The 27,049-nt window shown below is 41.4% G+C and overlaps 1 protein-coding gene across 1 annotated transcript; it reads left to right on the top strand.

Annotated features, from left to right (window-relative positions):
• The first annotated feature begins 706 nt into the window (after positions 1-706).
• Positions 707-26,474, top strand: LOC147269579 (ras-specific guanine nucleotide-releasing factor 1-like). Its single transcript, XM_086187351.1, has 27 exons — positions 707-1,328; positions 6,798-6,904; positions 8,343-8,490; positions 9,293-9,385; positions 10,470-10,723; positions 10,805-10,884; positions 11,429-11,622; positions 11,879-11,988; positions 12,603-12,721; positions 13,216-13,376; positions 13,906-13,969; positions 14,502-14,644; positions 15,135-15,217; positions 15,868-16,116; positions 18,623-18,996; positions 19,236-19,349; positions 20,236-20,406; positions 20,896-21,002; positions 21,128-21,240; positions 21,502-21,562; positions 21,686-21,792; positions 21,920-22,004; positions 22,098-22,295; positions 22,811-22,890; positions 22,991-23,108; positions 23,281-23,349; positions 23,804-26,474. The coding sequence occupies exons 1-27, from the start codon at positions 1,053-1,055 to the stop codon at positions 23,894-23,896; spliced, it is 3,771 nt and encodes a 1,256-aa protein (XP_086043477.1). The 5' UTR covers positions 707-1,052; the 3' UTR covers positions 23,897-26,474.
• The last annotated feature ends 575 nt before the right edge of the window (positions 26,475-27,049 follow it).

A 27,049-nucleotide genomic window follows, 5' to 3' on the forward strand; every position in this document is an offset into this window, starting at 1 on the left:
ACACAGGACAGGAAGTGAACAAATAAGGGCAAAGCCACAAGAAGTATGCTCCTGTGACTCTGTCATCCTTTTAACTTGAGAGGTGTCAGACTAAGAGATAAACAAAAATTATGGCGTCAGTGTGGGAGGATTTTTTGTTTTGTAGGTTCCAAGAAAGCAATATAGTAGATACAGATACAGATGATGCATATCACAGTCCATGACATCACTTTCAGAGGTCATGCATTCATCTCCAACTAGTGAGGTTGAAATTTCACAAGAGTGTAAAGCATCGCTCTGAACCTTCCTTCATGCTTACACCCCACAACAAAATCGAAAAGGAAACACTGTAATTACTCTTATGGTTGACATGATGTCATATGCTTTCATAGCTACAGGTGCATATGTGGACTCTGTTGCTATTGTTGTTATACACACACACATATAACTGTGTGTGCGTGTGTGTCTGTGTCTGTGTTTGTGTTGTGTGTTTTTATACTGATATGTGTACAACTTCGTACTCGTGATTTAATAGGCTACATTACAATTTCACATTTCATTTTCTGTGTATGTGTATGTATGTGTGTGTGTGTGTGTGGGGGGGGGGGGTCTATAGGGGTCCGGTAAACCTGCCTGTTCTCGCGTCCTGAGTCTCTGTCCAGGGTGCTGAAATCCTGCTGCTTTTTGGACAGGTCACATGACTGCGCTTCTCGCTCCGAGGAAAGCAGGATACTGCGTGTATATGCGCGCGCGTGCACGTGCGGACTATGCACACGGACACCTCAATCCTCATCAGGAGTTGTTCGGCTCACGAGGAGGGATTTCGGACGCGCTCGCTCTAGTGTGATTGCAGCGTGGAATTTGTGCAGTTGAATGTTGAGCGCGACTCTTCGCGTGTATTCTCTTTTTTTGTTGTTTTCTTTTTCTCCTGGGTTAGTGTTGTTGCAAGTGTGGAAGGGCACACAGGAGTGGGTTGCTGCCCACCAAGTCTAACTGTGTTTCGGAGGTGGTGAGAAGAAGAACATGTAAGAATCCGCAGGCATCCCCCAGATCCTATCGGATTCACAGCAAAAATGCAAAAAGGGATGAGGCTCAATGATGGCCATATCACCTACCTGGCTCTTTTGGCGAAGAAAGATGGGACAAGGCGAGGTTGTCTGAGTAAGAAAAGCTCAGACAATACAAAATGGCATGCAAAGTGGTTCGCTTTGTTGCAGAATATGCTTTTTTATTTCGAAAATGACTCCAGCTCACGCCCCTCCGGACTGTACTTGTTGGAAGGATGTGTTTGTGACAGGGCACCCTCACCAAAGCCATCTCTCTCAGCGAAGGAATGTCTGGAGAAGCAGGTAAGGTATTGATCTGACGCTAAGCCCCGTAAGTCGGATGTAGTACGGACACTGTCCAGGTGATCGGTCCCTCAGCACTACTGCTCCGCTGAAACTTGTTTTTATCAGTCTTTATCATAAATCAGAAGCGTGGTTCTAAGTATCAAGTGACGTTTATACGACACAGTTTACCCCCCCCCCCCCCCCCCCCCCCCCCGCAAACAGTTTCCGAGAGATGCTTTTGCGTTTGGTAGCTCACTTGACGTTTGGTGTTACGCAATGGCGTCATTACTGATTGATTGTCCTGATTCTGCACTACAATAACCTTCCTGAGAGGTGTCATCAAACGATGAGATGCAAAAAAAAAAAAAAAAAACCCAAACTTAGAAGCAGGACGAATGAAATCCCTACAACTTTAGATCGTTTTACAAGCCCCCCCTCCTTTCTCTCTCTTCTCCATCGTCGAACCATTTCACGACATGAGGCTGAATTTTTCCCTCGAATACTGAGAGGAGGCAGCACATGAGGGAAAGAAACTTAAAACTGCATCCAAACTTTGTAGGTTGCCATCTTGCGGAGGAGCGCTGCCCCCTCCCTGTCGTTTTGACGTATTGATTTAATTCCTTGTCTTGATATTAATAGCACCCTACCTTGGCAACTGCGTCTCCTCGGTTTATAGCGACATTTCATAGCTCTCTCTCTCTCTCTCTCTCTCTCTCTCTGTCTCCCTCTCTCTCTCGCTATCGCGGGGTTGTTAACGACAGCCATGAATGACAACCAAAGCATGTCCCTGCAGCCCCCCCCCCCCCCACACACACACACACACACATTGGTTTTTAATTCCTCGGGCATTTAGTACCACGGATTAACATGTGTGAGGTCGGAACAATGTTCAACGATCAGGGATGATTCAGGCGAATTTCATGGCAGGCTTGCCGATAGCTGAGCAGTTTTGGAGGGTCAGCGGGGCTGAAAGGGGCTCAGAAGCCTCAGAGCCGGGGTAGTGGTCAAGCTGCTGTGAGCTATGACTGCAGTCACCTTCTGAAATTTGCTCTGCCGGCTGCAGTCTCTTCTGCCTCCCTGCAGCACAGCTAATTAAAAAGTCAAAGTGTGATGGGTCATTTCAGCGCCTCTGTTTATAGGTTACATACGCCCCAGTTTAAAAAAAATCCTGTATTGTGTATAAGGTTATGTGACTGTTTGATGCCACTAGTGGTGGAATGTTACACTTACATATATGAGCTGGCTACCTGTAGGATTCAAGTATTTCTATCTATCTATCTATCTATCCATCCATCCATCCGTCTATCTATCTATCTATCTATCTATCTATCTATCTATCTATCTATCTATCTATCTATCCATCTATCTATCTATCTATCTATCTATCTATCTATCTATCTATCTATCTATCTATCTGCATGGACAACTTTACGCATCAGCAAAATACAGTTTTGATAAAAAGAATAAATGAATGAAACTCTTGGGAACTGTTGACAAAAAGGAAGAAAAGATTGTAAAACTTTGTTCTTTTGAGTCGTACCAAACTGACTTCTGCCTGAATAATAGAGATAAGTTCCATTTCCAAACATGTTATTATATTTCCCAAAGCATCATTGGTCATGCTTTGACTAATGATGTTTTGTAGAAAAGCTTTTTTTTATTTTCTTTTTTAAATATTTATAAGACCAATGTGATGATTTGGATGCTTGATTGACTTTTTATTTTCTTCTTTGAATTCAGTTTCTTGTCTTAAAATATAATTACATATGAACTAGTTTAGCATTTACAACTCTTGTGTGGTAACTTTTGTGTATTACTTTTATATGAGAGTCTATTCATAGATAAAGAATAGGCAAAAGTTGAATATATTATGGGTGCCTGTTGTAAGGTTGCTGAACTTCAGCTGCTCCATCAGCCGTGTCACTGTCCATGGTGCTGAAATCTGCTGTCATGTCCACTTATTTAGACTCTTGTCCTCCGGTCTTTGTTGATTAGTATCAGTGTCAATTCTTGGTTGCTATACAGATGTTCCAGCCAAATTTGAGCAGTTGTGAGTATGACATGTTTTATTTACCCGAGGTTACATTCAAACACTGACAGTTTCTGGTGTTCACATCAGTTTGTAAGGAAACCTTTCCTCATCTTTCAGTAACAGCAACCAAGTGGTTTCAGTTGCCTAAAATGAAATAGAAGTAATTTTGGAATGGTCATATGCTTGTTTTGTTTTGTTTTTTTAATTTGCTAGAAAAATACAAATGAAAAAACACAAACTCATGAGAGTACTTGTTGATCACCAGTTCCAAGATGGAAATAATGAAAGTTTGTTCACCGTCAGGCCCATTTCTTAAAAACTATGTAAAAATCGTCTCTGTTCCGGAGATGAAACGTGGACGGGTGACGTCAGCAGTGGCAGCTGTTCATGCAGGCTGCTCCATCAATTTATTTCAACAGTGAATTAAATGAATTTGAAAGCCTTCAATTAGCATCACACAGTCTTCTGTTCACCACGTGTCCCTTTATGAAAGATGCGACAGGAATAACTTCTCTCAGTTTTGCATTGTTTGTGTTTGTGTGTGTGTGTGTGTGTGTGTGTGTGTGTGTTTGTGTGTCATACTTAGTTTCCATTTTAATTGTACACATGTATGTTGTTCATACACACCTTTTTAGTCTAAAGATGCATGTGCACGTCACAGTCTGGTGCATAACTAGATTTCTCTGCTTAAACCTGTATTGATCAATAAAACCAAGCATGAACTCAAAAAGGTAAAATGAGGACACAAAGAGTAATCAATGGCACAGGTGTCTGAGGGCATACAGATTTCCTTTTGCTTTCCCTGTGCCGGCAAAACAAAGAATGACACCTGGGTTGATGAACAGACTGCAGAGGTCGTCTGAGGCAATACCAGAATACATTTCAGATATGAAACCTGTTACATATGCAGATCCAAGCGGATTCCAGATTGAATGTGTTAAAAATGTGTGTGTGTGTGTGTGTGTCTGTGTTTATACGTCTGTGTGCCCGTACTGTATGTCCTTGTGTGTCAGAGCTGCAGGAGGAATGGCTGGGTGAGTGCTGGATCTTATCAGTGTGTGACAGGGAGAGGGACAATGCAGCGAATAGATGCCAAGCCAACTGCCACCTTGCAGGGCTACAGCGCTTTTTATAGCTTCACTCCTCAAAAAAAGGCAAAGATCTTTCTCTCCATCCCTCTTCATCTGTCTCTCCGTTCTCATTGTATTCTTTGTGGTGTTCTACTTTCTTATTCCCCATTTAGAAGGCGAGCTACGTTTAAGCCCACAGTTACTATGGCAACCCCTATTTGCATCTGAAAAAGTGCATTTGAAGGGGCCAACAAAATGTGCAACAATATGCCTCAACAATGTGCTTCACTTACAAAGTACAGCAAATATGAGAACCATGAGTCGGGTCATCTTTGGTAGTGATCGACAGGGTGCTAAGTGGAAGTGATTGATGGATTAAATATTTTTGTTTTCATTTAAAAAAAAAAAAATTTCACATGAAGCCATTAAAAAAAAAAGAATCATGATGCAGTAATAAAGAATAAAGATCCACCTTGCACCAGCATCTGCATGCTCCAACACTTCTAGTCTTGCATATCTGTGTGATACAGGTTCTTTCAATGGTTTGGCTGCCTAATGCCTAACTAAACACACTAATTCACCAACAGCAAGGATTTGATAGCAAATCTGGAAAAAAATGAAAAAAAGGCTTAATGGTCATTTTTTAGGAGACTTTAGTGCTGTCAGACATGAGGCTGCAAGGAAATTATATGAATTAAGAAATAGAACTTAAACCAAATAGTGTCTGTCTTTACCTCTAAAATGTAATAACAAGTATTTGTTGTTTTTCTGATTAAAAGTAGATCCAGGCCAAGGGATTTATTCACTGTGAGCTTAAGAGGCGGCTGTAGGCAGTGTTTACCTTCACACATACAAACAAATTATTATATTAATCTGAAAGTAAATGAGTGTTGCTTGGACTCACAGTACAGTGATTAAAAATAGCTAGATTGGCAGTAATACATGCTTGGTAAATACCACAGGCATCAGAGAAGCAGTGTGAATCAGCTGATCAGGTTGTGTCTCTGGGGGGTGGCATAGCTCAGGCTGTAGTAACGAGTGGCTGTCTCGTAATCAGAGAGTTCCTGGTTCGATCCCTGCTTCCTCTGGCCTCTGGAGACTGTAGGGAACCCTCAAATGATCCATCTACTACTTATGACCTGAAAGAGCTGGGAGGTTCATCTGTAGTTAGCAGCTGAGATGCTGATGCAAACATGGTCCTTGAGCAAGGACTCAGCTTAGAGACACCTTTTGAACTCTGCCTCATGACCCAGAGACTATAACTTCATGATGTGGCACGAGGACTAGATAAATGGAAATTCTAACTGCAAGTGAGACATAATTTGTGTGTCTGGCCCCCATGATTCAAATCTACTCCAATTTCTTCGAAATGCTCCGACCTCCACCAGGTTTCTTCTGAAAGACAAACAAACAGAGGTAATAAAATCATCTCTTAAGTGTTGTAATATTCAGAAGTCACCTTATCATAATTATCATATAATGAGTTCTCTCTGATGTCCTATGACAAATAAAATGGAATCATTTTTGTTCATATATTTTACACAAGATTGTACTACGGGCCAGGTTGTCTCACTCAGAGAGAGATAATGTCTGTTGCAAAAAATGTAGTGACGTCAAGCTAAATATAGCTGCCTAAAAGGCTTGACACACCAGCTCACAGGAAGCAGGAGATGGGAAGCACATTATTGACAAAGGCCTGTTCTACTGCTCATCAGGAAAAATGGAACATTACTCTCCTCCTCAAATGATTTGTTTTTGGCATTTGGGATAGATAGAAAATCCAATATATTGGATTTGAGGGGGTCTACAATGCATCAGTGTTACATAATTTGATGCACTTCTACCACAAATAGTCCACTGTTCCTGCAATGGCCACCACTTTGTTTTCATTTTGTAAGCCTATTAAATCATATTTAAACCCACTTGGTGAAGAAACAGGTTTTATATATACACAAATAAAGTTTATGTGTGTGATCAATTGGAGAGAGAGAGAGAGAGAGAGAGAGAGAGAGAGAGAGAGATCCCTGAGGGAAAGTCTTGAGAGATTAATTATAAATCCTATGTGTGTTCTGTCTGTAACCTGGCAACTCACCTCTGAATAGGAGGAAGTCTCTCTGCTGATGTCATGTTTTATTTTGTGTTGTCCCAATGATTTGGCTCCATTTTAGTAACAAAAACACCTCTGGGTCATCACTCTCAAAGCAATTATTTCCAGGGACCCTGCAACCCAAAACATTCAGTTATGGCTGATGACTATTGTGAAATTTTTCCTTTCTTTCACTTTTTTTTTTCGGTAAACATTCAGTTTGAACCTTTCATCTTTTCTGATTGTCACATTTTATGCTAAACAAATAAACAACTCTCTCTCTTTATGTTGTTTTCCAGTATTACTTCACTGTCACTTTCAATCATGACAACCAGAAGGCTTTGGAGCTGCGTACAGAAGATGTCAAGGACTGTGATGAGTGGGTGGCTGCCATCACACAGGCCAGGTACCTCTCAAGCAGGACCTCTCATGTATACTTGCGGCTGATGAGGATGTGCTGAGGGGGAATGGGACGTTTGTGAACAGTCTTTTTCATTATAGCAGGTGACACAGTGATGTGATGCATTGCATCCACTTAAGTGGAAGTATAAGGCTTTAGAAAGAAAAACATCCACTAACATAGAAACATGAATGTCAAGTTTCAGAGAAATCAATCTGGACCGTGGTGGTGCCTCATTCATCAAATTTTGTTATGCGCAAATGAGTTCTTTTATTCAGTTATCCATCCATCCATCCATTCATCCATCCATCCATCCATCCATCCATCCATCCTTCCTTCCTATCTCAGCTGCCTTTGGGTGAGAGGTGGTGTTCACCCTGGACAGGTCACCAGTCCATCGCAGGGCCAACACATGTAGACAGACAACCATTCACTCTCACAGTCACACCTACGGTCAATTTAGAGTATCAATCAGCCTCGTCCTCTCTTGATGTCTTTGGACTGTGGGAGGAAGCTGGAGTACCAAGAGAGAACCCACACAAGAACAGGGAGAACATGGAGACTCCACACAGAAAGATCCTGAGCTGGGGCTCGAACTCGGAACCTTCTTGCTGTCCACTACCGTGCCACCCTTCATTCAGTTATGTAGCACTTAAAATGGTCAAACAGGCTTGCAATTACTTTAATATTACAAGAAGTACACAATAGATGTCAGGGTTAAGGAGTTACAAATAGCCATCAGGCTCTTCTTCCTGTCTGTAAGACTAAATTTAAGGTTAGAAGACTCCAATAGTGTGTAGAACAAATACAAGTTTTTAATGAACTGTGCAGAGAACAATTCAAATTCTACTTGATAGAGCTGAGATGTATTATATGTAAAAAGCTCATTTAATTATGATAGAGGACAGAGGTCCTTAAAGGCAGGTAACATTAGTCTCAATGCCAGCAGTATGTATTTGTATGGTGATGGGTCAAGTGATTGGACTCGTTGAAGAATACATACTCACTCACAGCAGCAGCACTTACAATGTTGCTGATTTAGATTTTTTTCTGATTAGAGTACATTTGAGTACATACATCGTCTATATCTTTCACTACCAAGTTTGACAAGGTGTTTTGCAATTCCTTTTGAACAGTTTAACTTTAGTAATCAAAGGTTTATATTGGCTTGGCTTTTACACATTACAAGCCCTTTTAACGTCAGCTCGGGAAGAGTGTAATGTAAAGAATTATTGCTCATGCAGAGGCAGTTTTTTTCCACATGGTTTACTAAGCCTGCAAGTATTTGAAATAACTGGTTGCATAAGTGGCTGTTTGAACAGAGAAAGTGTGGTTCAAGCTATGTTAATTAGAAATCTGCTTTTTGTCAGACAGATCTATCCAGAGCCCATGAAACATGCATTAATGAGGTCCACTGTCTGGTTGTGTGTGTGTGTCTCTGTAGTTACAGGAATATGGCTACAGAGCATGAGAGCCTCATGCAGAAGTATCTCCATCTACTCCAAATAGTGGAGACAGAGAAAACGGTTGCCAAGCAACTTCGACAACAGATAGAGGATGGGGAAATCGAGATAGAGCGGCTAAAATCAGAGGTAACCTGCCTTGTAATTTCATGCAAGGAACACTTGTGTTTGTGGGTTTGTGTGTGTGTGCGTGTGTGTGTGTGTGTGTGTGTGTGCGCGTGCGCGTGTGTCTGTCCTTGTGCGTTTGTTTGTTCCACTTTTTGTACACACAGCAAGCAGACAAGGGAAAGGTGGCCTTGAAAGTAGGTAGGAGGACACATTCAGAAAGAGTTCAAGGTACAAAGGTCACTAACCAGATTCCAAACCAACACAATGCTGTGTGTTCATGGTGAATGTTGCAGCACCACAGATGAGTGTTTTGTATCGTGATTAGTCAGTCTAAACTAGATCAAATGCATCCCTTTAATGTGCTAATGGACAGCTCCAATCGAATTGATTTTGTTCAATATGCATGAGTCAGCCTCTATGTACCTGACACTGCAGTCTGTGATAGAAAATGATCATCTATTTTCTCACTTTTCATCATAAAACATACCAGTAATGGATTATTGGTTATTTTGTTTGATTGCAGTCATTTATCAAAAACTGTTCTATTGAGCCTTGACATATTGTTGGGAGAGCATTAAACATGATTGAATATGAGTGATGGAGTTTGTCATTCATATATAATTATTTGAAACCCGCTATTGGACTGTGATAATATAGAACAAATAATGAATTAAATATAGATATTTTAAACAACTATAATGAAAATAAGAAGAATGTTTGACATATGTATATGATATGACAACAATTATGAGTGGTCTGCATGCAGTAAGGTGTTCATTTTATGCTCCTGAAGAGTAATTGGTTGATTTTTGTTTGATTGTAGATTTCTGGACTGCTCAAGGACAACGAGAAGATTCAATCTAATCCAGAGGTACCTCCCAGTGACGATGACACAGAGATCAAGAAGATCAAAAAGGTGAGATCTAGTTGCTTTGGTGCTGTGCAGCATTAAATGATCAGATTGCTTTTAAAAACAATAATTACATAAATTCAAAGAAACTTGTGTCCACAGCGCAGAACTGCCTTTTTTATTCGGTGAAGCCACTGTCACGCTCCAAGGCTCAGACTGTTTAGGAGTCTATCCGCTGATTTAATTTATATCCTTTAACGTGATTGTTTTTGTTGCACTCCTCCACCTTTTCCATCAACAGTATGCAGTTTTCATTTGTGTCATAGGTGGTTCGTGCGTGTTGGATGTGTGCTTGAACAAATTCACAAAGTGGTAAAGTCAAGTCACGTAAAGTCAATTCTCTTTGTATAGCACTTAATCACAATAAAAGTTATCTCATGACATTTTACGAGTAGAGCATGTCCAGCACCACACTCCCTCCACACGCCACCACATCCTGCAACAGTGGCAATGAAAACCTTCCTTTTAATGGGCAGGAACGTCGAGCAGATCCAGGCTTGATGGGGACGGCCCTCTGTTTTGACCGGTTGGGGGGAATGAGAGCAGGAGAGCGGGGCAGAGATAAAGAGAGAGAAAGAGGAGAGACTGATGGACAGACAAGGGTATGACAGACAGGTGCTGCTACAGGTGGCAGCCTATCCCAGCAGCAGCACCAGTCAGGGATCTGGGAAGTGGGGAAGCACAAAGGCTCTGGAGAAGAAGACCAGTTAGTAACACGTACGAGTACAGAAGGACAGAGAGGAAAGAGAGGAGGAGGGAGAAGCCCAGTGCACCATGGGAAATCCCCTGGCAGTCTAAGCCTAGAGCAGCATATCTAAGGGCCAGCCTAAGCAGTCCTAACTATAAGCTTTATCAAAAAGGAAGGTCTTAAGTCTGCTCTTAAAGGTAGAGAGGGTGTCTGCATCCTGGACTGAAACTGGGAGATGGTTCCACAGGAGGGTAGCCTGATAGCAGAGGGCTCTGGCTCCCATTCTACTTTTAGTGACTCTAAGGGCCACAAGTAACCCTGCATCCTGGGAGCAAAGGGTTCTAACCTACTTGTTTACAGCGCACACCCACACCAGTAACATAACTCGTGTGGTCTTCCCAGGTCCAGAGTTTTCTGCGAGGTTGGATTTGCCGCAGGAAGTGGAAGACTATCATTCAAGACTACATCCGTTCACCACACGCAGAAAGTATGAGGAAGAGGAACCAGGTGGTATTTAGCATGCTGGAGGCCGAGGCAGAATACGTCCAACAACTCCACATCCTGGTCAACAACTTCCTGCGGCCTCTCCGTATGGCTGCCAGCTCCAAGAAGCCGCCCATCACCCATGATGATGTCAGCAGCATCTTCCTCAACAGGTTGGGTATACTGAGACTGGTTGCTACAGTTTTAAAGAAACATTAGCTGATCACTATCATTCTGCTCCTTTGTTTTGCCAGTGAGACCATCATGTTCCTCCACCAGATCTTCTACCAAGGCCTGAAGGCCAGAATAGCCAGCTGGCCGACACTGGTGCTGGGTAAGAAGGATGAAGATGACCTATTGGTCAACCTCACTGTTCAATAATCAATCAGTCAATGAAGTCATGCATCCGTGGTGTAGTGTGTTCATAGTATAATGTTAGCTTTGTCAAAAATCATAAAGGTGGTGTTTATTTGTGGAGATTAAAACAAAGCAAAGCATGAAAGTTTCATAAACTTGGGTTTCCAACAGAAAGCACAATAATCCACAATAATCTAAAAGAAAATGCTAATAAAATGCAACTAATATGCACAAAATCCTGGACAATGGACTGTTCACTATTTCTATCTTACACGTGATATATTCCCTCCAGACACACAAATGCAGAAGACTTTAATAAAAGTGGCTCTTGGTGGTCAAACAACTCTCAAAATGATTTCATTAACCTTGGCAGAGGTCTGCATTCTCTGAGAAAAAAACAAGGTTGTTATTTTTGTCTATATTGATGTTAGATTAAATCTCATTAACACAGGAGATATAAGGTTTAGCAATGAATTCAGATGTTTTTTTTAATCGATGACGATTCCTGCCTGTCTTCACAGCGGACCTGTTTGACATCTTGTTGCCCATGCTGAACATCTACCAGGAGTTTGTGCGGAACCATCAGTACAGCCTGCAGATCCTGGCCCACTGCAAACAGAACAGAGACTTTGACAAGCTGTTGAAGCAGTACGAGGCCAAACCTGACTGTGAAGAGAGGACACTGGAGACTTTCCTCACTTACCCCATGTTTCAAGTACGACTCCATGGACACCACAACACAGTCTAACAGTCTAGTTATATTTTACTGCATTTGTTTTGCCCTTGTAACATTTACTGCCACCCATCATTTTCTTGGTTGCGCTGGAACTTTTTTTTGTGCTATGACATTTGAATGTTTCACTGTCGAACAGGGTGTGGTTGTCGAAAAAAGGTAAAACCTTGTATGTCTGAATTTCTGCTGAAGTCACAGAGAAATGTTTCAAGCATCTTTCTCTCCCTCTCTTCTCCAGATCCCTCGTTACATCCTGACCCTTCATGAGTTACTGGCTCACACTCCCCATGAGCATGTGGAGAGAAATAGCTTGGATTATGCCAAATCCAAACTGGAGGAACTTTCTAGGTAAACCCTCGGTTGAGTGATTTTTAGAATTTTTCCTGTACTGCAGCTTACAACCAAAAGAAATTCTGCTCGTCTGTTTGGTGAACATCTTTGAGCATTCAACATCTCTCATAAAACACCCAATAATCTGTTAATGAGAAGTACTCACCTGGTTTAGAATGCTGATACAGACCAAACTCTGTAGGTCAGTAAACTCAATACAAGATTACTTTATTAGTCCAGAGGGAAATAAAGGCTGCCACATAAAATAGAAAACACAATTATGGTGCACTAACTGGCATTACGTGTTTTCAACTAAGAACAGCTAGACAGCCCCATGGTTCTAATATCAGGACATGTCAGGGGTCTTCCTTACCTCAGCACTTTCTTTGCCCTGTGTCCTTACCAATAAGCTTATTCTTTAACTCACTCCCAACCCCCAGAACGATAAAATAACATGATGGCTCTGACGACTACCCACAAACAATCGGAGTGAAGTGAAGTTTAGTTACTGTTGGGTCCCAGTGAATGGAGAAGTCAGATTATTCTGATAGATATTCTTCTGGGATGTAGATATATGTTGTCACAAATCACAATGAATTTTTAAGTTCTTAAGAGCATATTTTGGACTTCAGAATCATGCATGATGAGGTGAGCGAGACTGAGAACATCAGGAAGAACCTGGCCATTGAGCGTATGATTGTCGAGGGTTGTGAGGTGCTGTTGGACACCAGCCAGACGTTCGTCAGGCAAGGTAAGATTGTTTCATTGTCAAACTGTTAGGGTAACAATCTGAAGTAACTTTTTCAGTGGTGTGGTCTTGGTTTGATGATTTTACAGTCAGACAGGACAATAAGGAAAGATGTTTAACAAATGAGCACCTGACTCCCTGAAGCTTCACACTCATTGATTTGAAATGGCAAAGGAAGTTGTTTGACGTGTTCTACAATCAACATATCCATTCATTCCATTCAGAAGTCTCTATAGACATTTGGAGTATTCAGACAGTGTCCTCCAGCGGAGAAGTCAATGCCTGAACTGTTGCATTAGTGAGGTTAAAGTATTATGCCATTAGACTCCAATCCACGCGCTTGAAGAGAAGTAACGATATATGACTTTGCTGTTTGAGGCTCAGTGTACGTATGTTTGTTTAGATTTTTACCACTGCTTGTGTGTGTGTGTGTGTGTGTGTGTGTGTGTGTGTGTGTGTGTGTGTGTGTGTGTGTGCGCGTGCATGTATGTGTGCAGGTTCTTTGATCCAGGTTCCAATGAGTGAGAAAGGGAAGATCACAAGAGGCCGACTGGGCTCCCTGTCTCTCAAAAAGGAAGGCGAGAGACAGTGTTTCCTCTTCTCTAAACATCTCATCATCTGTACTCGAGGCTCAGGGGGAAAACTTCACATCACTAAGGTACAGCAGGAGCGTAATTAAGAAGACTTAGTTCTTAAAATAGCAACTAGCACACACATTAAGTAGCCTATATATAGCATTTTATGATCTCTAAGGATACAACATTGAAATGTGTCTAAAACACATTACATAAACACGTATTGTCTGTTTGAAAAGAGTGTTTATGATAATAAAATAATTTACAGTCATGATTTTGTTCTCTTCTTCAACGTTAATACCTGTGCACAGGGCTGCCATGTGTCTCACTCAGGCCCAAGAACAAGATGGTTCTCTGTGTATCTCTGATGTTGTATATTAGATGAATTAGACATCTGAGGATACTTTTGGGGCCCCCCTGGGTCAGGGAACCGGACAGCTCATACTGTTATACCCCATGCTAGCAGCCCAGATTTGACATTATTATATTAGTAACCCTAAATCCAAACATCTGACCTTGAGACAAATCTGTTCTATCTACCTCAGACCTCCCCTGCCTTTGAGGTACTATCCTGCATGATGCAACCCAATTACCTTTTCACTCCTTTCATAGAATGGAGTGGTGTCTCTCATAGATTGCACACTGATGGAGGAGCCAGAGGGGACCGATGACGAGGGTAAGTTACCGTGGACAGGATCTTCAAATGCTTTCTGTATTTGTCAACTCCATGTATCTTTACGTAGTTGGTGGGGTGCCATTGCACCCCATGGCCACTCCAACACCCCAACAGAAAAACTGCTAAAAAAATTTTTTTTTCACAAACTCTGAAGTGCCTCTTCTAGTATAGTTCACATATTCTTTATCGAGTAATCCCACAACACTTGGGTTTGAGCTAAAAAGAAACAATCACACTTCCAGTTACATAGCTGGGTCTTTCTGCATTCTAGAGACACAAAAATGTAATGCAGTAGTGACAAAAATGTGTACTGTCACACTTGATATGTGCTTTGGAGACAAAAGAAAACTACAGCTGTAATTGGTTGAAAATGATGTAATCAATGAAGATTCAAATGGTCTTCAAATAATAGCAGCAACACGCTTAAAAATGGAAAACATATGTCTGTACTGCTCTCAGATGGCTATATCAATATCTATTATCTATACAAACTGTAAAATAAATACATAAATGGGTAATTTGTGCCTTACAGCCAAAGGGGAGCGGAGTGGCCAGGACACAGAGCACCTGGACTTTAAAGTGATGGTGGAGCCTAAAGATGGCCAGCCTTACACTGTCATTCTGGTGGCTTCATCCCGACAGGAGAAGTCTGCATGGACAAGTGACATCAGTCAGGTACAGCCTGAATATCTTTCAATAAAACCCACAGCGGGATTGTGAACTGCTCAATTTAACTTCTACTATTTGAAAGAGATGCTGCTGATGTAAAATTAGAGCAAAAACCATGGGCTGCAAATATCTAACACTTTCTCGAGATTGTAAGAAAGCCAAACAAATGAATTCAATTGGAAGTGACAGTGTAGCTTAAATTCAAAGTTACTGAGGCTTCCACTTTAAACAGCAATTGTCAAACTCTGTTAACATTTACAAGGGTTGTGCTGTGAGCTGCTGACTTCAAAACTTTACCTTATCCTGTTACTGTAGCTCCACGTGTGATGAGGTGAACATATTCATAAAACAATTATCACGCTGTTTACTTGCTGTCAGTGTGGCACCTGCATTCGGAGGTGGAAACCTGGTGCATTTACAGGTTTGTGGACTCATTAATATCTCGTGCTTTCTTGTCCTCACTGTCCTCCTTTGTCTCTGTCCATGTGTCTTACAGTGCATTGACAACATCCGCTGCAATGGTCTGATGATGAATGTCTTTGAGGAAAACAGTAAAGTCTCCGTGCCACAGATGATCAAGTGAGAGTGAGACGCCATGCAGCTATGCACATATTTTATAAATGCTTAAACAGACATTGGCTTGAGCATTGCATAAATACATAAAAAATGCATGATAAGTGAATAAACTCAAACTCAGACATTTGTACGTCTGTATTTGTGAAGACCCTCACTGACATGACAAAACCACCATAGGCAAATCGATACTGTGCAGCTAAAGTCCTGTGCGCGGTCCAGGGATTCTGGATTGAGGCTCCAGTTATCTCACAGGGGTAAAAAGTAAAGTAGAAGGTAGAAAAAAGTTTTCAACAGCCTGCAAATCAGTCCAGGGTCTAACCTCATGGGTTTTATTCACTTTTTTCCTTGTTGTTCTCAGCCTCTTCCCCTGCACAGCTCTGAACAACGCTACAGTAAAATACAGTAAAGAAACATAAATGTTGCCGGTTCTACCTACACAACCTATCCTGTGAAATTACACCGCAGGAAGAAAATCTACTCATAACATTAAAACTCCAAACTCCCAAATTGCTGACATCACCTTTAAGAATCAAATCAGTGTTTTTTAATTTTAGATGCTCAAGTCACTGAGCTGCATGCACATGACCATGAGTATGTACTTGCTGGAGTCAGGCCCCATGTGTACTCCAAACATATGCCTTCCTCCAATGCAGGTCGGACACCAGCTTGTATTGTGATGATGTTGACATCCGCTTCAGCAAGATGATGAACTCCTGCAAGGTGCTGCAGATCCGCTACGCCAGCGTGGAGCGCTTGTTGGAGAGGCTGACCGATTTGCGCTTCCTCTCCATTGACTTCCTGAACACCTTCCTCCACTCTTACCGCGTCTTCACCAGCGCTGATGTAGTGCTGGAGAAGCTCATGACCATCTACAAGAAGCCTATTAGTGCCATCCCTGCACGGTGAGTGATCTCCTGAGTGAGATGATCAGGGATTTTATGAACTCACTGGTATGAAATTATCCCTAGAATCGTACCAGTAACCATGTTAGCTTCTAGCTAACAGAAAGTCAGAAGATAGCACTTTCTTTTCTGGTCTCAACATTTCATGTCAGCGGCACGGTGGTGCATTGGTTAGCACTGTCACCTCACAGCAAGAAGGTTCTGGGTTCCAGCCCCGGCTTGGGCACAGGATCTTTCTGTGTGCTTGTTCTCCCTGTGCCTGCGTGGGTTCTCTCCGGGTACTCTGGCTTCCTCTCACAGTCCAAAGACACCAAGAGGGGATGAGGCTGATTGATACTCTAAATTGACCGTAGGTGTGACTGTGAGTGTGAATGGTTGTCTGTCTCTATGTGTTGGCCCTGTGACGGACTGGCGACCTGTCCAGTGTGAACCCCACTTCCCGCCCGAAAGCTGCTGGGACAGGCTCCAGCCCCCCCGCGACCCTTAACAGGATAAGCGGAATGAAATGGATGGATGGATGGAACATTTCATGCCTTGTTCTATATCATCTGAGTACCTGGCTGCATCTACACTAACAGGACAATACCAACGCAGGTTCACATGATCAAAATTCATGTGTCTCAGTAAAATACTCAGCATAATGTTTTCAATGGTGTTTGAGTGTCTGTCCATTTTTCTGCAGGGTTAAAAAAAATCCCTCAACTAACCCATTAAAGTTGGGGGCAGATTCATAGTGGTAGTCACAGTGTTACCTGGTGATAAGCGGAAAAGTCATGTTTTTGTTTCTTTTTGTCAAAATCAAAATCATACTGTGTTGTCTTCATGTGATGTACAGAAACGTGTTCTCTAACACAACCCAGTGGATGCAGGAAGTGATGTCTGTACCACAGTTAACACATGAGTTTGTGTCTTAGTGCAAAATCCAAATATGATCAAGTTTCACTTTCTTCTCTCACATGTCAAAATAGGCTTTGCATGATTTTTGAAATGACGAATTTGAAACGAAGATTTGAACACTCCAAATATCAATCTTTGTGACATAACTAGGTAATGTATATTCATTTCAATATCCCTACACATTATGAAATTAACAAATACAATACAGATAATACTGTAAATTGTATTTAGCTTTCTCTCATTCATCTGAAGTGTTTCCAAGCGTGCGACTCACTCTCCTCTTATTTCCACACAACTGTTAAAATGTTGTTGGATTATTTATTCATTCAGCTTGACGTACATTTAATTTTCAATCGATGAAAGTAAAGCTGTGGGAGTCCTGGTCCAGGCCACGTGAGAACATCCATGTTGGGCTGCTTCTGTTCACAGTTGAATGTCTGTTAGGATGTGTAAGTTGTTGTTGTTGTTGTTTTGGTATAATTCAATAAGACAATTAAATTTAGCAGATTTGTTGAATCTCCTGCCACCCATCTCTTCCCCTTCTTTTTTTACACACTTGTCGACGCTTTCCATTTCTGTCTTTTTTATTTTCTTTCCACAAGTCTGACCATCCCTCTCTCTGCTGCGCTGTCACCATGGCAACCCTTTACTCTGCTGCAGGACCCCACCCTCTCCTCGTCTTCTCCCTCCAGCTCTCTCTCTCTCTCTTTCTCTCAGTGTCTCTCTGTCCATTTCTCCCATCATCTGCAGTACTTACAGTATCAAATGTTGATGGTGGTGGTCTCACCTCCTCTTCTTCTTTTTGTCTTTCATTACTCCTACTTAATTATCCCCTCATCTTTCCTCCTTTCCGCTTTACTTGAGCCTTTTCTTGACTCTTTTGACTCCCCTCACCCCTTCTTACATTCCTTCCTCTCTCCTCCACCCTCCCACCTTTTCATCTCCTCACACCCCTGTCCAATCTCTATGTTTTCCTCTACCGTCTCCCTCTATTCTTTAAACCTCCTAAATTTAGGTGAGGAGACCCAACATGGCTGCAGCTATCAACATACAGGAGGCTCCCCACTCCTAGTCACAAGCCTTCACTGTGGAGGAATCCATATCCACTCTGTTACAGACTCCCTCCTTTCTCTCCCTTTTCACTCCAACATTTTTCCCTGCACCTCTCTCTCTCTCTCCCTCTCTCTCTCTCTCTCTCTCTCTCTCCCCCCTTTTCTCTTTTTCTCTCTCCATGTCTCTGTGGGCTTCCCCTGGGCTGGTTGCTGTTGGCAGCACCCGTGCCTCCAACACTGTCACTTGACTTGCTATTTATAGGCCTTCAGAGGGGGTGGCTCTCAGTGCAAGGAGGATGCTGTCTTAAACATTGTAGCTTAAATAAAAGAGGAAGGAGCTCCCAAGGAGCCCTGTAGTTAATGTGTTCCCTCTCAGATTCTCAATACACACCACAAAGCGTACCATGCAACTACATTATCATCGTTCTCCCCATACATGCCCCCCCTTTTCAGGCTGTGTTTTTTGGGGGGGGGGGCTTTAAATATGTAAAAAAAAAGAGTTGTTTTTAACCTTAAAGATGCTGCTGTTGATATCAACCTCCTCTCCATTCCTGTAGTTCTTTGGAGCTTTTCTTTGCGAGTAGCCAGAACAACAAACTTCTCTACGGCGAACCACCAACGTCGCCACGTGCCAGTCGCAAGTTCTCCTCGCCTCCCCCTCTCTCCATCACCAAGACGTCATCACCTAACCGACGACGCAAGCTTTCGCTCAACATCCCCATCATCACAGGGGGTAAAGCCCTGGATCTGGCTGCACTCAGCTGTTCTCCCAATGGCTATGCAAGCATGCATTCCAGCATGTCACCCTTCAGTAAGACCACCCTTGACATCAACAAGCTATATGTGTCCAGCACCATGGCCAGCAAAATCCCAGATGAGGGAGAAACCAAAGCTGAAAGCAAGGCGGATGAGTCTGTCCTCAACAAGCAAGGTCAGAATGGCTGTCCAAGAGATTTGGCTCAGTTTTAATGAGGTTCACATGCACTGAGGTTCCTGAACACAATGATCAGGATTGCATCTGGAACTCATCTTCCATTCATACCAGATTAATTTTACTATGAATACCACTAAAGTTGTGAAGTAGCACAAATGTTTATCTATATATCAGATAAAAACAACCAGATTCTCCAAATAGTATCCTTTGACTGTGAAGTGTTTTTTCTGTCCTAGATCGCTCAGTGAGAGAGGAATGTGATGAAGACCCAAGTCAGAGTGATGAGGGGGAAGAAATGTCTCCTCCCAAGTCACCATCAACACCCAAAAATGTCAAGTCAAAAAACTCGGGTACGATTTTTTTCCGCCTTTCACATTTCAGGTTATGTGTATGTGTAAACAGTTGCTGCACAAATGAAGTTTAATTTAATCAAAGATGTCTCCTACAATGCAGTAATTGGGACACATCATGTTTATTGCAAGTAACAATATTAAAGAAAAGATGAAACGTGATTTTTACCAGTGACTCATTCTGTGAGCAGCGTTTTGCGAGGTGCCACAGTAGACATACAGCAAACTTTTTTATTTAACAAAGTGTAACTGAAGCCAAATATGGACTTGATAAAAACCAACCACATCCTCTTGGACCTCCTCGCACCACACAAAGAGGGATCATCCACCCTGTAGGTAGTCAGGCTCAATTAATCCCCAGTGTGTTCTCTTCCCACGATGCTGGAGACAAGGGAAGCCAGTACCCCGTGTGAGTAGGTGGAAGGAAACCTTGTACCTTAGCAACGATGTGCGTGTTCTATTCCACCCCCGGCTGAAAGGAGGAAGGCAGGGAAGGAGGGAGGGAGGGAGGATGGGAGGAATGGAGGAAAACACAGTGATGTACACTGTCACTGGCACTAGTGGCAGGACACATTGTGCTAGGATTGTTTTAGCTCTCTGTTGCCCTCCAATGGTCAACATTATAGTTTAGTAATGGACGTAAAGTACTTTGTCCTAAAAGCACTTTCACATGCAATCAAATAATCTATAGTTATCTAACAATTGAGCTGGGAGCAATTTTCATTTCAGCTAAATCCTGTCAGATCCTCACTCAGGTACACTGAAACTTTATTCTGTTTATGTCAGAAAATAGGAATGATTTTAATTTAATGGTAGTGTTCCATAACAATTAAAGTTACTAATCATAAATCTCTGTGTTGTTTTTTTCTCTCTCTCTCTCCTGCAGAGTTTTCACTGTTTTCCTTTAACAACAGCATGGTGGTGTCATCTTGCCGGGAGCTGGACAATAACCGCAGTGCCCTTTCTGCTGCCTCGGCTTTTGCCATCGCCACTGCCGGTGCCAATGAGGGCACGCCAACCAAGGAAAAGTACCGCCGTATGTCCCTCGCCAGTGCAGGTCTGTTAATTCGCTATGATGTGAGCAGAAATAAAATGTGAGCAGAAATTAAATCCAGCATAATCACCAGTTTTTAGTCTCTGTTTAAACCATCGACAGTTCACTTTAGATTGTGACTTATTTCAGATGACATTATTTGTCCAAGTCATGAGCAACATGGTTTTGTGCTTCATGACCACTAGGGGGCACATTACAAGTTGGTTTTGCCCCAAACACTGAGAGTGGGCTTTAAAGTGGAGTCCAAAAAAATAGCGCCCTCAGCAGGTTAATAAACTCTGGAGTGTCTGTAAATATCTTTGTACGAATTTTTATTTGTAGAAATTCATTATGAGAGTATTTACATCTCAATATATAAGTGATAATAATCTCTAAAGACTTCATTTTCTATAATAAAATGCAAAGCACAGAGAACCAGTACATTCATGGAACACAAACCTGATTGGTGTGTTGTGTACTTGTTAAACTTAACTTTACTCAAACTGGTTCCAGGTTTTCCTACAGACCAGAGGAATGGAGACAAAGAGTTTGTAATCAGAAGGGCTGCCACCAACAGAGTCCTGAATGTGCTGCGTCACTGGGTTTCCAAACACTCCCAGGTACAGGTTTTCCTTTCTTTCTCTCTTTCTTTCTTTCTTTCTTTCTTTCTTTCTTTTTTTCTTTCTTTCTTTCTTTCTTTCTTCATTTTTTTCTCTTTCATTATGAATCTTCTGTTGATCCTCAGGACTTTGAGCTCAACTCAGAGCTGAAGATGCGGGTAATTGGCTTTTTGGAGGAGGTGATGCATGACCCAGAGCTCCTGACACAGGAAAGAAAGGCAGCTGCCAACATTATTAGGTTGGTTTCTTACTAGCATAACTTCACTCCTTCATATTTATGATAATAATGTTCAGCAATGTCCTTGTTAGCCTCTGTCGAACCCTGAAGTCTGGCTTGGAAAGACGAGTGAAAGAATCTTGCTCTTGAAAGTTCAGTAGAAACTTTCTTCTTCTTCTCAGCAGCTTCTAAATATGACAATAACTCCTCTGGGGAAACATTCTTCTTCTCTCAGCCCCCCCCCCCCCCCCAGTACTGACACTTGAATCTTCTTGCACGCAGGACACTAACCCAGGAGGACCCTGGAGACAACCAGGTCACCCTGGAAGAAATCATACAAATGGTGAGAGAAAGATGCAGAAGCAGCTTTAAATGAGCATGTGATTTGTGCTTTGTCATGCTACCCCTGTGTGTGTGCGTGCGTGTGTGTGTGTCGGTGTGTCTCGGTGTGTGTCGTGTGTCTCAGGCCACAGAGGACAGTAAAGCCGAGCCGTTTGAGAGCCACTCTGCCCTGGAGATAGCCGAGCAACTCACACTCCTCGATCACCTGGTCTTCAAGGTCATCCCGTATGAGTGAGTAAACACATGCACGCACAAAAACACAGAAAACACTCTCCGTCTGTAAAGTCTCAATTATAGAGTGAAAGCAAGTGAGTGAGTTTGGTCTGTTTGTAAAAATATGTATAAATGTACTTTGCAGGGAATTCTTCGGTCAAGGCTGGATGAAGAATGACAAGAATGAGAGAACTCCGTACATCATGAAAACAACTAAGCATTTCAATGATGTGTGTGTTTACTCTGGTATTGATTAAAATGAAGGAATGGACAGATGGATGGATAGATCAACATCTGTATTCCTCTGTTTTTTTCTTTGTCAGATCAGTGACAGGATTGCCACAGAGATCCTGCAGTGGGATGATGTCAACATGCGGGTTTCTGTCCTTGAGAAATGGGTGGCGGTGGCGGATATTTGCCGCTGCCTCCACAATTACAATGCTGTGCTAGAGATCACATCCTCCCTGAACCGCAGCGCCATCTTCCGCCTCAAGAGGACCTGGCTCAAAGTCTCAAAGCAGGTACATTGCTTTGTCAGCTCTGATGGCGAAATCTTATGGATGTAAAATGTTCAGGTTTATTTTGTGAGATAAACCTTTCTTTTTTTTAAACAAACTGCAACACTCTTTACTGAATGGATGGAAGTCATTGCGTTGCACTGAAAAAAATGTACCTCTAGATGCACAACAATATGGGTATGTCTTCAGAATCGGCAGATGTTTATCATTTTTAAATTCGTGGCATGGTCCGATGTTGTATCAGACCAGTTTTGCTCGGGGCTCCTTGTCTTTACGTGACAGACAATGTTTGGGTGATATTGTAATTCACATTCAAATGTAGTTTTCAGTCAGTAAAAAGTATAAGTAAGTAAGTATAAGCTTGTTTTTATACAGAGAATGTCTGCGTTGCTCAATATCAGACACTTTCATTTTTTAAATATTAGCATAACAGCACAATGTTCTGATATTGTGCATCACAAATCACCTGCATTCTGGGAACTGACAAAAACATTGATTTCCTTTTACCTACATTCCAGACGAAGACTGTGATTGACAAGTTACAGAAGCTTGTGTCATCAGAGGGACGATTCAAAAACCTGAGAGAAGCCCTGAAGAAGTAAGTGACTGAAGCTCTTAACTGGAGGGTGTTCACCCATGCTTGGGTGTTGCGTGTGTCTGTATAACTGCTGTGTCTCTGTCCTGCCGGGTGTCCTCAGCTGTGACCCTCCCTGTGTCCCCTACCTGGGAATGTATCTGACTGACCTGGCCTTCATTGAGGAAGGAACACCCAACTATACCGAGGACAACCTGGTCAACTTCTCTAAGATGAGAATGGTAAAGGACGATGACACGGAAGGGATATTTTGTGCACTTTGTGTTTCAAATCAAGCTTCTAATTTCTGTTTTATCTCTCCAAATTCTTTTTGTCTTTAGATTTGGATTGAGAAACGTGCGTATGTCCTTTTTACTGATCGTAACGACATGCCACCATCTCATTTCTCCTCAGATATCTCACATTATCAGAGAGATTCGGCAGTTTCAGCAAACAGCGTACAAGATTGATCATCAACCAAAGGTGAAATGACTGTTTTATCTGTCTAACATTTATTATTTAGCTTCAGAATGTTCAGTTGTCCTTTACTCAATCGTGGCCAGTTGAGATAGCGATTATGGTTTTTATTACCGTATAAATTTTAGGCTGAGTGGAAGCAGCATAAACTTGACAGACTATTCAGAAGTGATTGTTTATACAGAATAATGATATTTTATTTGCTTCATTACAATCAGGACCAGATTTATAACTTTCAGGAATTGCATTTATTTATTTTTGTCCTGTCACATTTTTTTGAACCAAAATCAAAACTATACAGTTTTTATATAAGAGAGTGAATAACAGCTGGCTTTTTTTTTTTTTGTGGTCAAAATGGCTTATAGACCAAACCATTTAATAATCTGATCTATTCTGTTCATCTGTTTCCGCTCTTTGGAGTAAACGAGCCCTGACCTCACTGTGCGTTATAATGTTCCAGGTGGCGAAGTACTTGCTGGACAACAGTACAGCGATGGACGAAGAGAGCCTGTATGAAGCATCTCTGAGAATCGAGCCCAAAACGTCATCATGAGGAGGCTCTCTCTCACTCTCTCACTTTCTCACTCTCTCACTCTCTCGGCCTTCGTACGAAGTGTACAGGAACATTATATCATACTGTACATAAACTATTATTTGTATTAGACACAATAGGCTGTGCCCTTCTAGTCTGTGCTCCTTAATGGACTTGTGTAAAATCGTTATTAGAGACCAAGTAGAAGCCCAGAGAGGTTTTATTTATATAAATTATATGTTATTTATTGTCTTAAATTTCATTTTATGATGAAGATATTTTCCACCAAACAATAAACAGATGGGTGAGTATATAGATGTGATATTTAAACATATCCTAAAGGAAATGTGCATTCATGAAAAGCCGGGATGGCGCGCAATGATCCATTTTTTTGCTCAGTTGTTAAAAGTTGAGAGAGAATCGCACGTAACTGCAAACATCGATCTTGAAATCCCGAAACAGACATTTTGCCTTACAAGTACAGCAACCATTTCTTAAGCTTTATGTGTACTGAAATATTAATCATATAAGTATTCAAATCAAATGAAGTATATTTATATAGCACATTTAAACACAATTATATCAGTAGGATTAGAAGTATAAATACAGTTTGTCCTGATGCAATATCTGCATGAGCATTCATTTAAAGTTTTTTTAAATTTAAAGAAACAGGCACACTTTTTGGGAAACATTTATTTGATATCTGCCCCAGAGGCAAAAGATTTGAAAGATTCTTCTACTGCGTGCTTGCCATGGGAGTGTAGCCTCACGCGGACTGGCTAATGGCTAGTTAGCTTAGCACAATAAATTGTTGTCGGTGGGCTTGTTCGCATACTGTAACCTCCATCTTGCCCGCTCGGCAACCAAAACCTGTAGTTCGTCCATTTTGTGTTCTGGTTTGAAGATAACATTCAGGATCTTGCTGCATTCAGAAGTAATCGGCATTATCCTCTTTCAGAAGGTCTACCGTGATAAGTAATAGCAGTCGCTCTTCTAGTCTTCTATGAAGTTTTGGGTTTTTTAGCTAAAGTTTAGGTAGTGTTTTTGAGATGCGTGAAACCGCTGCACCCAGTAGGGAAGGTAGTTCCAGCTGTTTGATTCTGATTCTGAAAATATATTTTAAAAATGTCTTGCAATTTTAAAATCTTACTTCATAGAAAATGTTCTGCGAAACCCTGGTTCTATTGATACAAACAAAGACTTTTTTGGAGGCAATTTTTTTGGTGAAAATATGCAAACTTGCCCATCCACTACCATTCATTGTGCTAAGCTAACTAGCGGTCAGCCTGTCGCTGTGGCTCTCAGCTCCCTCATGCACACACAGAGAGAGGGTCATCTATCCTCTTAACTGGCTCTGGTGAAGATGGAAAATAAATGTATTTCTCAAAAAATTTGCTGTGTTTCTTTTAGGTCATTTGAGGTTGATTCTAATCCAGCACAAGGGGGGCAGACCTGCTGCTCATGACGAGAACTACGTAGCGAGGTAGATACTGGGTGTAAATACTCCGAACAGCTATGACAGAAAGAAATGCAAAACAGGATCATTGGCAATTTATTGAAAATTTCAAGAATTCTAACTTCAGTGTTTGGATAGTTTAAAAAACAGAGGAGCTGAAATGCGCAACTGCTCGGGAGGGGGGGCGAGGCTGAATCATGAGCTCGGATGTTATGTCATGTAGCTGATGAAACATTAGAGGTGTGGACGTGTGGAAGTCAGACTGAGTCAAGATCACTACATGATTTCTGTCTGAAGTGAGACACAGGTTTTCCGTTTGGAGAGGTTTTTTTTGTTGTTGTTGTTGTTTATGCCTTGCTAATTATCACCCAACTCCCCTGGTGGGCCACATGTATATACAGTATAAGCACCAGGCAATGTATGTAGCAAATGTAACCAATATTGAGCCACTTCAGGAAGTTAAAGTTCCAGTGTCTACTCTCAGACAGTGACATCATCATTTTTATTGTTAATACTCTTTGGCCAGTGTTTTATGGTTTTGCCTTAATCATAAAATGGATTATAAACCACAAAACTATTTTGTTCTACGATTTGCCAATGAAATATTTGCTGTGTACAGAACAATTTTGGCAGTCTGATGCATTTCTCAATGTGCAATGTGTTAAAAACATATCCCTGGAAATGTGTTATCCTTATGATCATTCAACTCTGTAAAAACTTTTCTGCATATGATCCTTCTAAACACATGTTGAAAACAACTTGTAAGTGTAACACATTTGATATCCTGTCTATTCTGATGTTTTAGCAGGAACTACACAGTAGTAATATTGTGCTTCTTCTTGGAATATTTATATGTATTTTTACAGGCTTTGTATAGAAAAACGCCTAAAGCTTAAGTGGCAGGCATGTACCACTTTCACGTGTTCAGATCCAATCTATATCTAGCACAGTATGTGTAAACCCTACCCTTGCACTTGAATCAATACCCTCTAACAGGCACATCAAATGTTTGCAGTGAGCAATACCCAGTGGTATGAGAGTTATCTTTCAGTCTGTTTCAACAGCTTGAGTAGTATTTCCAGTTTTGTATAAAAGTGTATTCTTTCCTGATTACCTCTTGTTAATAAACCTATTCTTTCTCAGGGGGAGAAGTTGTTTTCCAGGCCTCCAAGTTTGTTTCTCAAAGCCTGAAAGCTTTGTTCAAACGAGTTTGTTTGGAAGACCGGAGAACGATGTTAAAAAAAAAAGAAAAAAAGTAAGTAAGTAAATGTAGCTTGACTTTGTTCATAAAAGAGACTTTTTTCACATCAATTAAAAACCATTTAAGAAAGTTAAAATTACATTCCACAATATGTTACACATCTTTGGTATTGGTTTTTAGCACTTTAGTGTTTTGGTGTAAACAAATATAACCCAGTTTACCAAAGAAGATCTAAATTGAACAATTCTACACGCTGTGATCTTAGACAATTTGCACGACTAAAGTGTGCGAGGGAATGTCCAGAGATGCCGCTTCTGTCTGTCCCTTTTGCACACTGTGGAAGTCCTTAATGATGCAATAATAGGATTTTTGTCATGTAATCCACCAGCACAAAACTTATTTAGTCATGGAAGAGGATTACTGAATTAACAAGGCCACCAGTGACATCTGTAGTGACTAACATCGAAGATGATGTTTACTGGTTGGATGTGACATAAAGCTGTGTGCTCCTGCATTT

Source organism: Aulostomus chinensis, chromosome 2 (assembly GCF_037954235.1).
Source record: "Aulostomus chinensis isolate RoL2024-O1b breed Wild chromosome 2, RoL_Achi_v1.0, whole genome shotgun sequence".
In the NCBI taxonomy this organism is placed as follows: Eukaryota; Metazoa; Chordata; class Actinopteri; order Syngnathiformes; family Aulostomidae; genus Aulostomus; species Aulostomus chinensis.

What these genes read in the sequence shown, in the direction of transcription:
- LOC147269579 (XM_086187351.1), top strand. Translation starts at nt 1,053, where the DNA reads ATGCAAAAAGGGATGAGGCTCAATGATGGCCATATCACCTACCTGGCT. An exon ending in TAGAGCGGCTAAAATCAGAG is followed by an intron (nt 8,491 to 9,292) that starts GTAACCTGCCTT and finishes GTTTGATTGTAG; the next exon opens with ATTTCTGGACTGCTCAAGGA. An exon ending in GAAAACTTCACATCACTAAG is followed by an intron (nt 13,377 to 13,905) that starts GTACAGCAGGAG and finishes CTCCTTTCATAG; the next exon opens with AATGGAGTGGTGTCTCTCAT.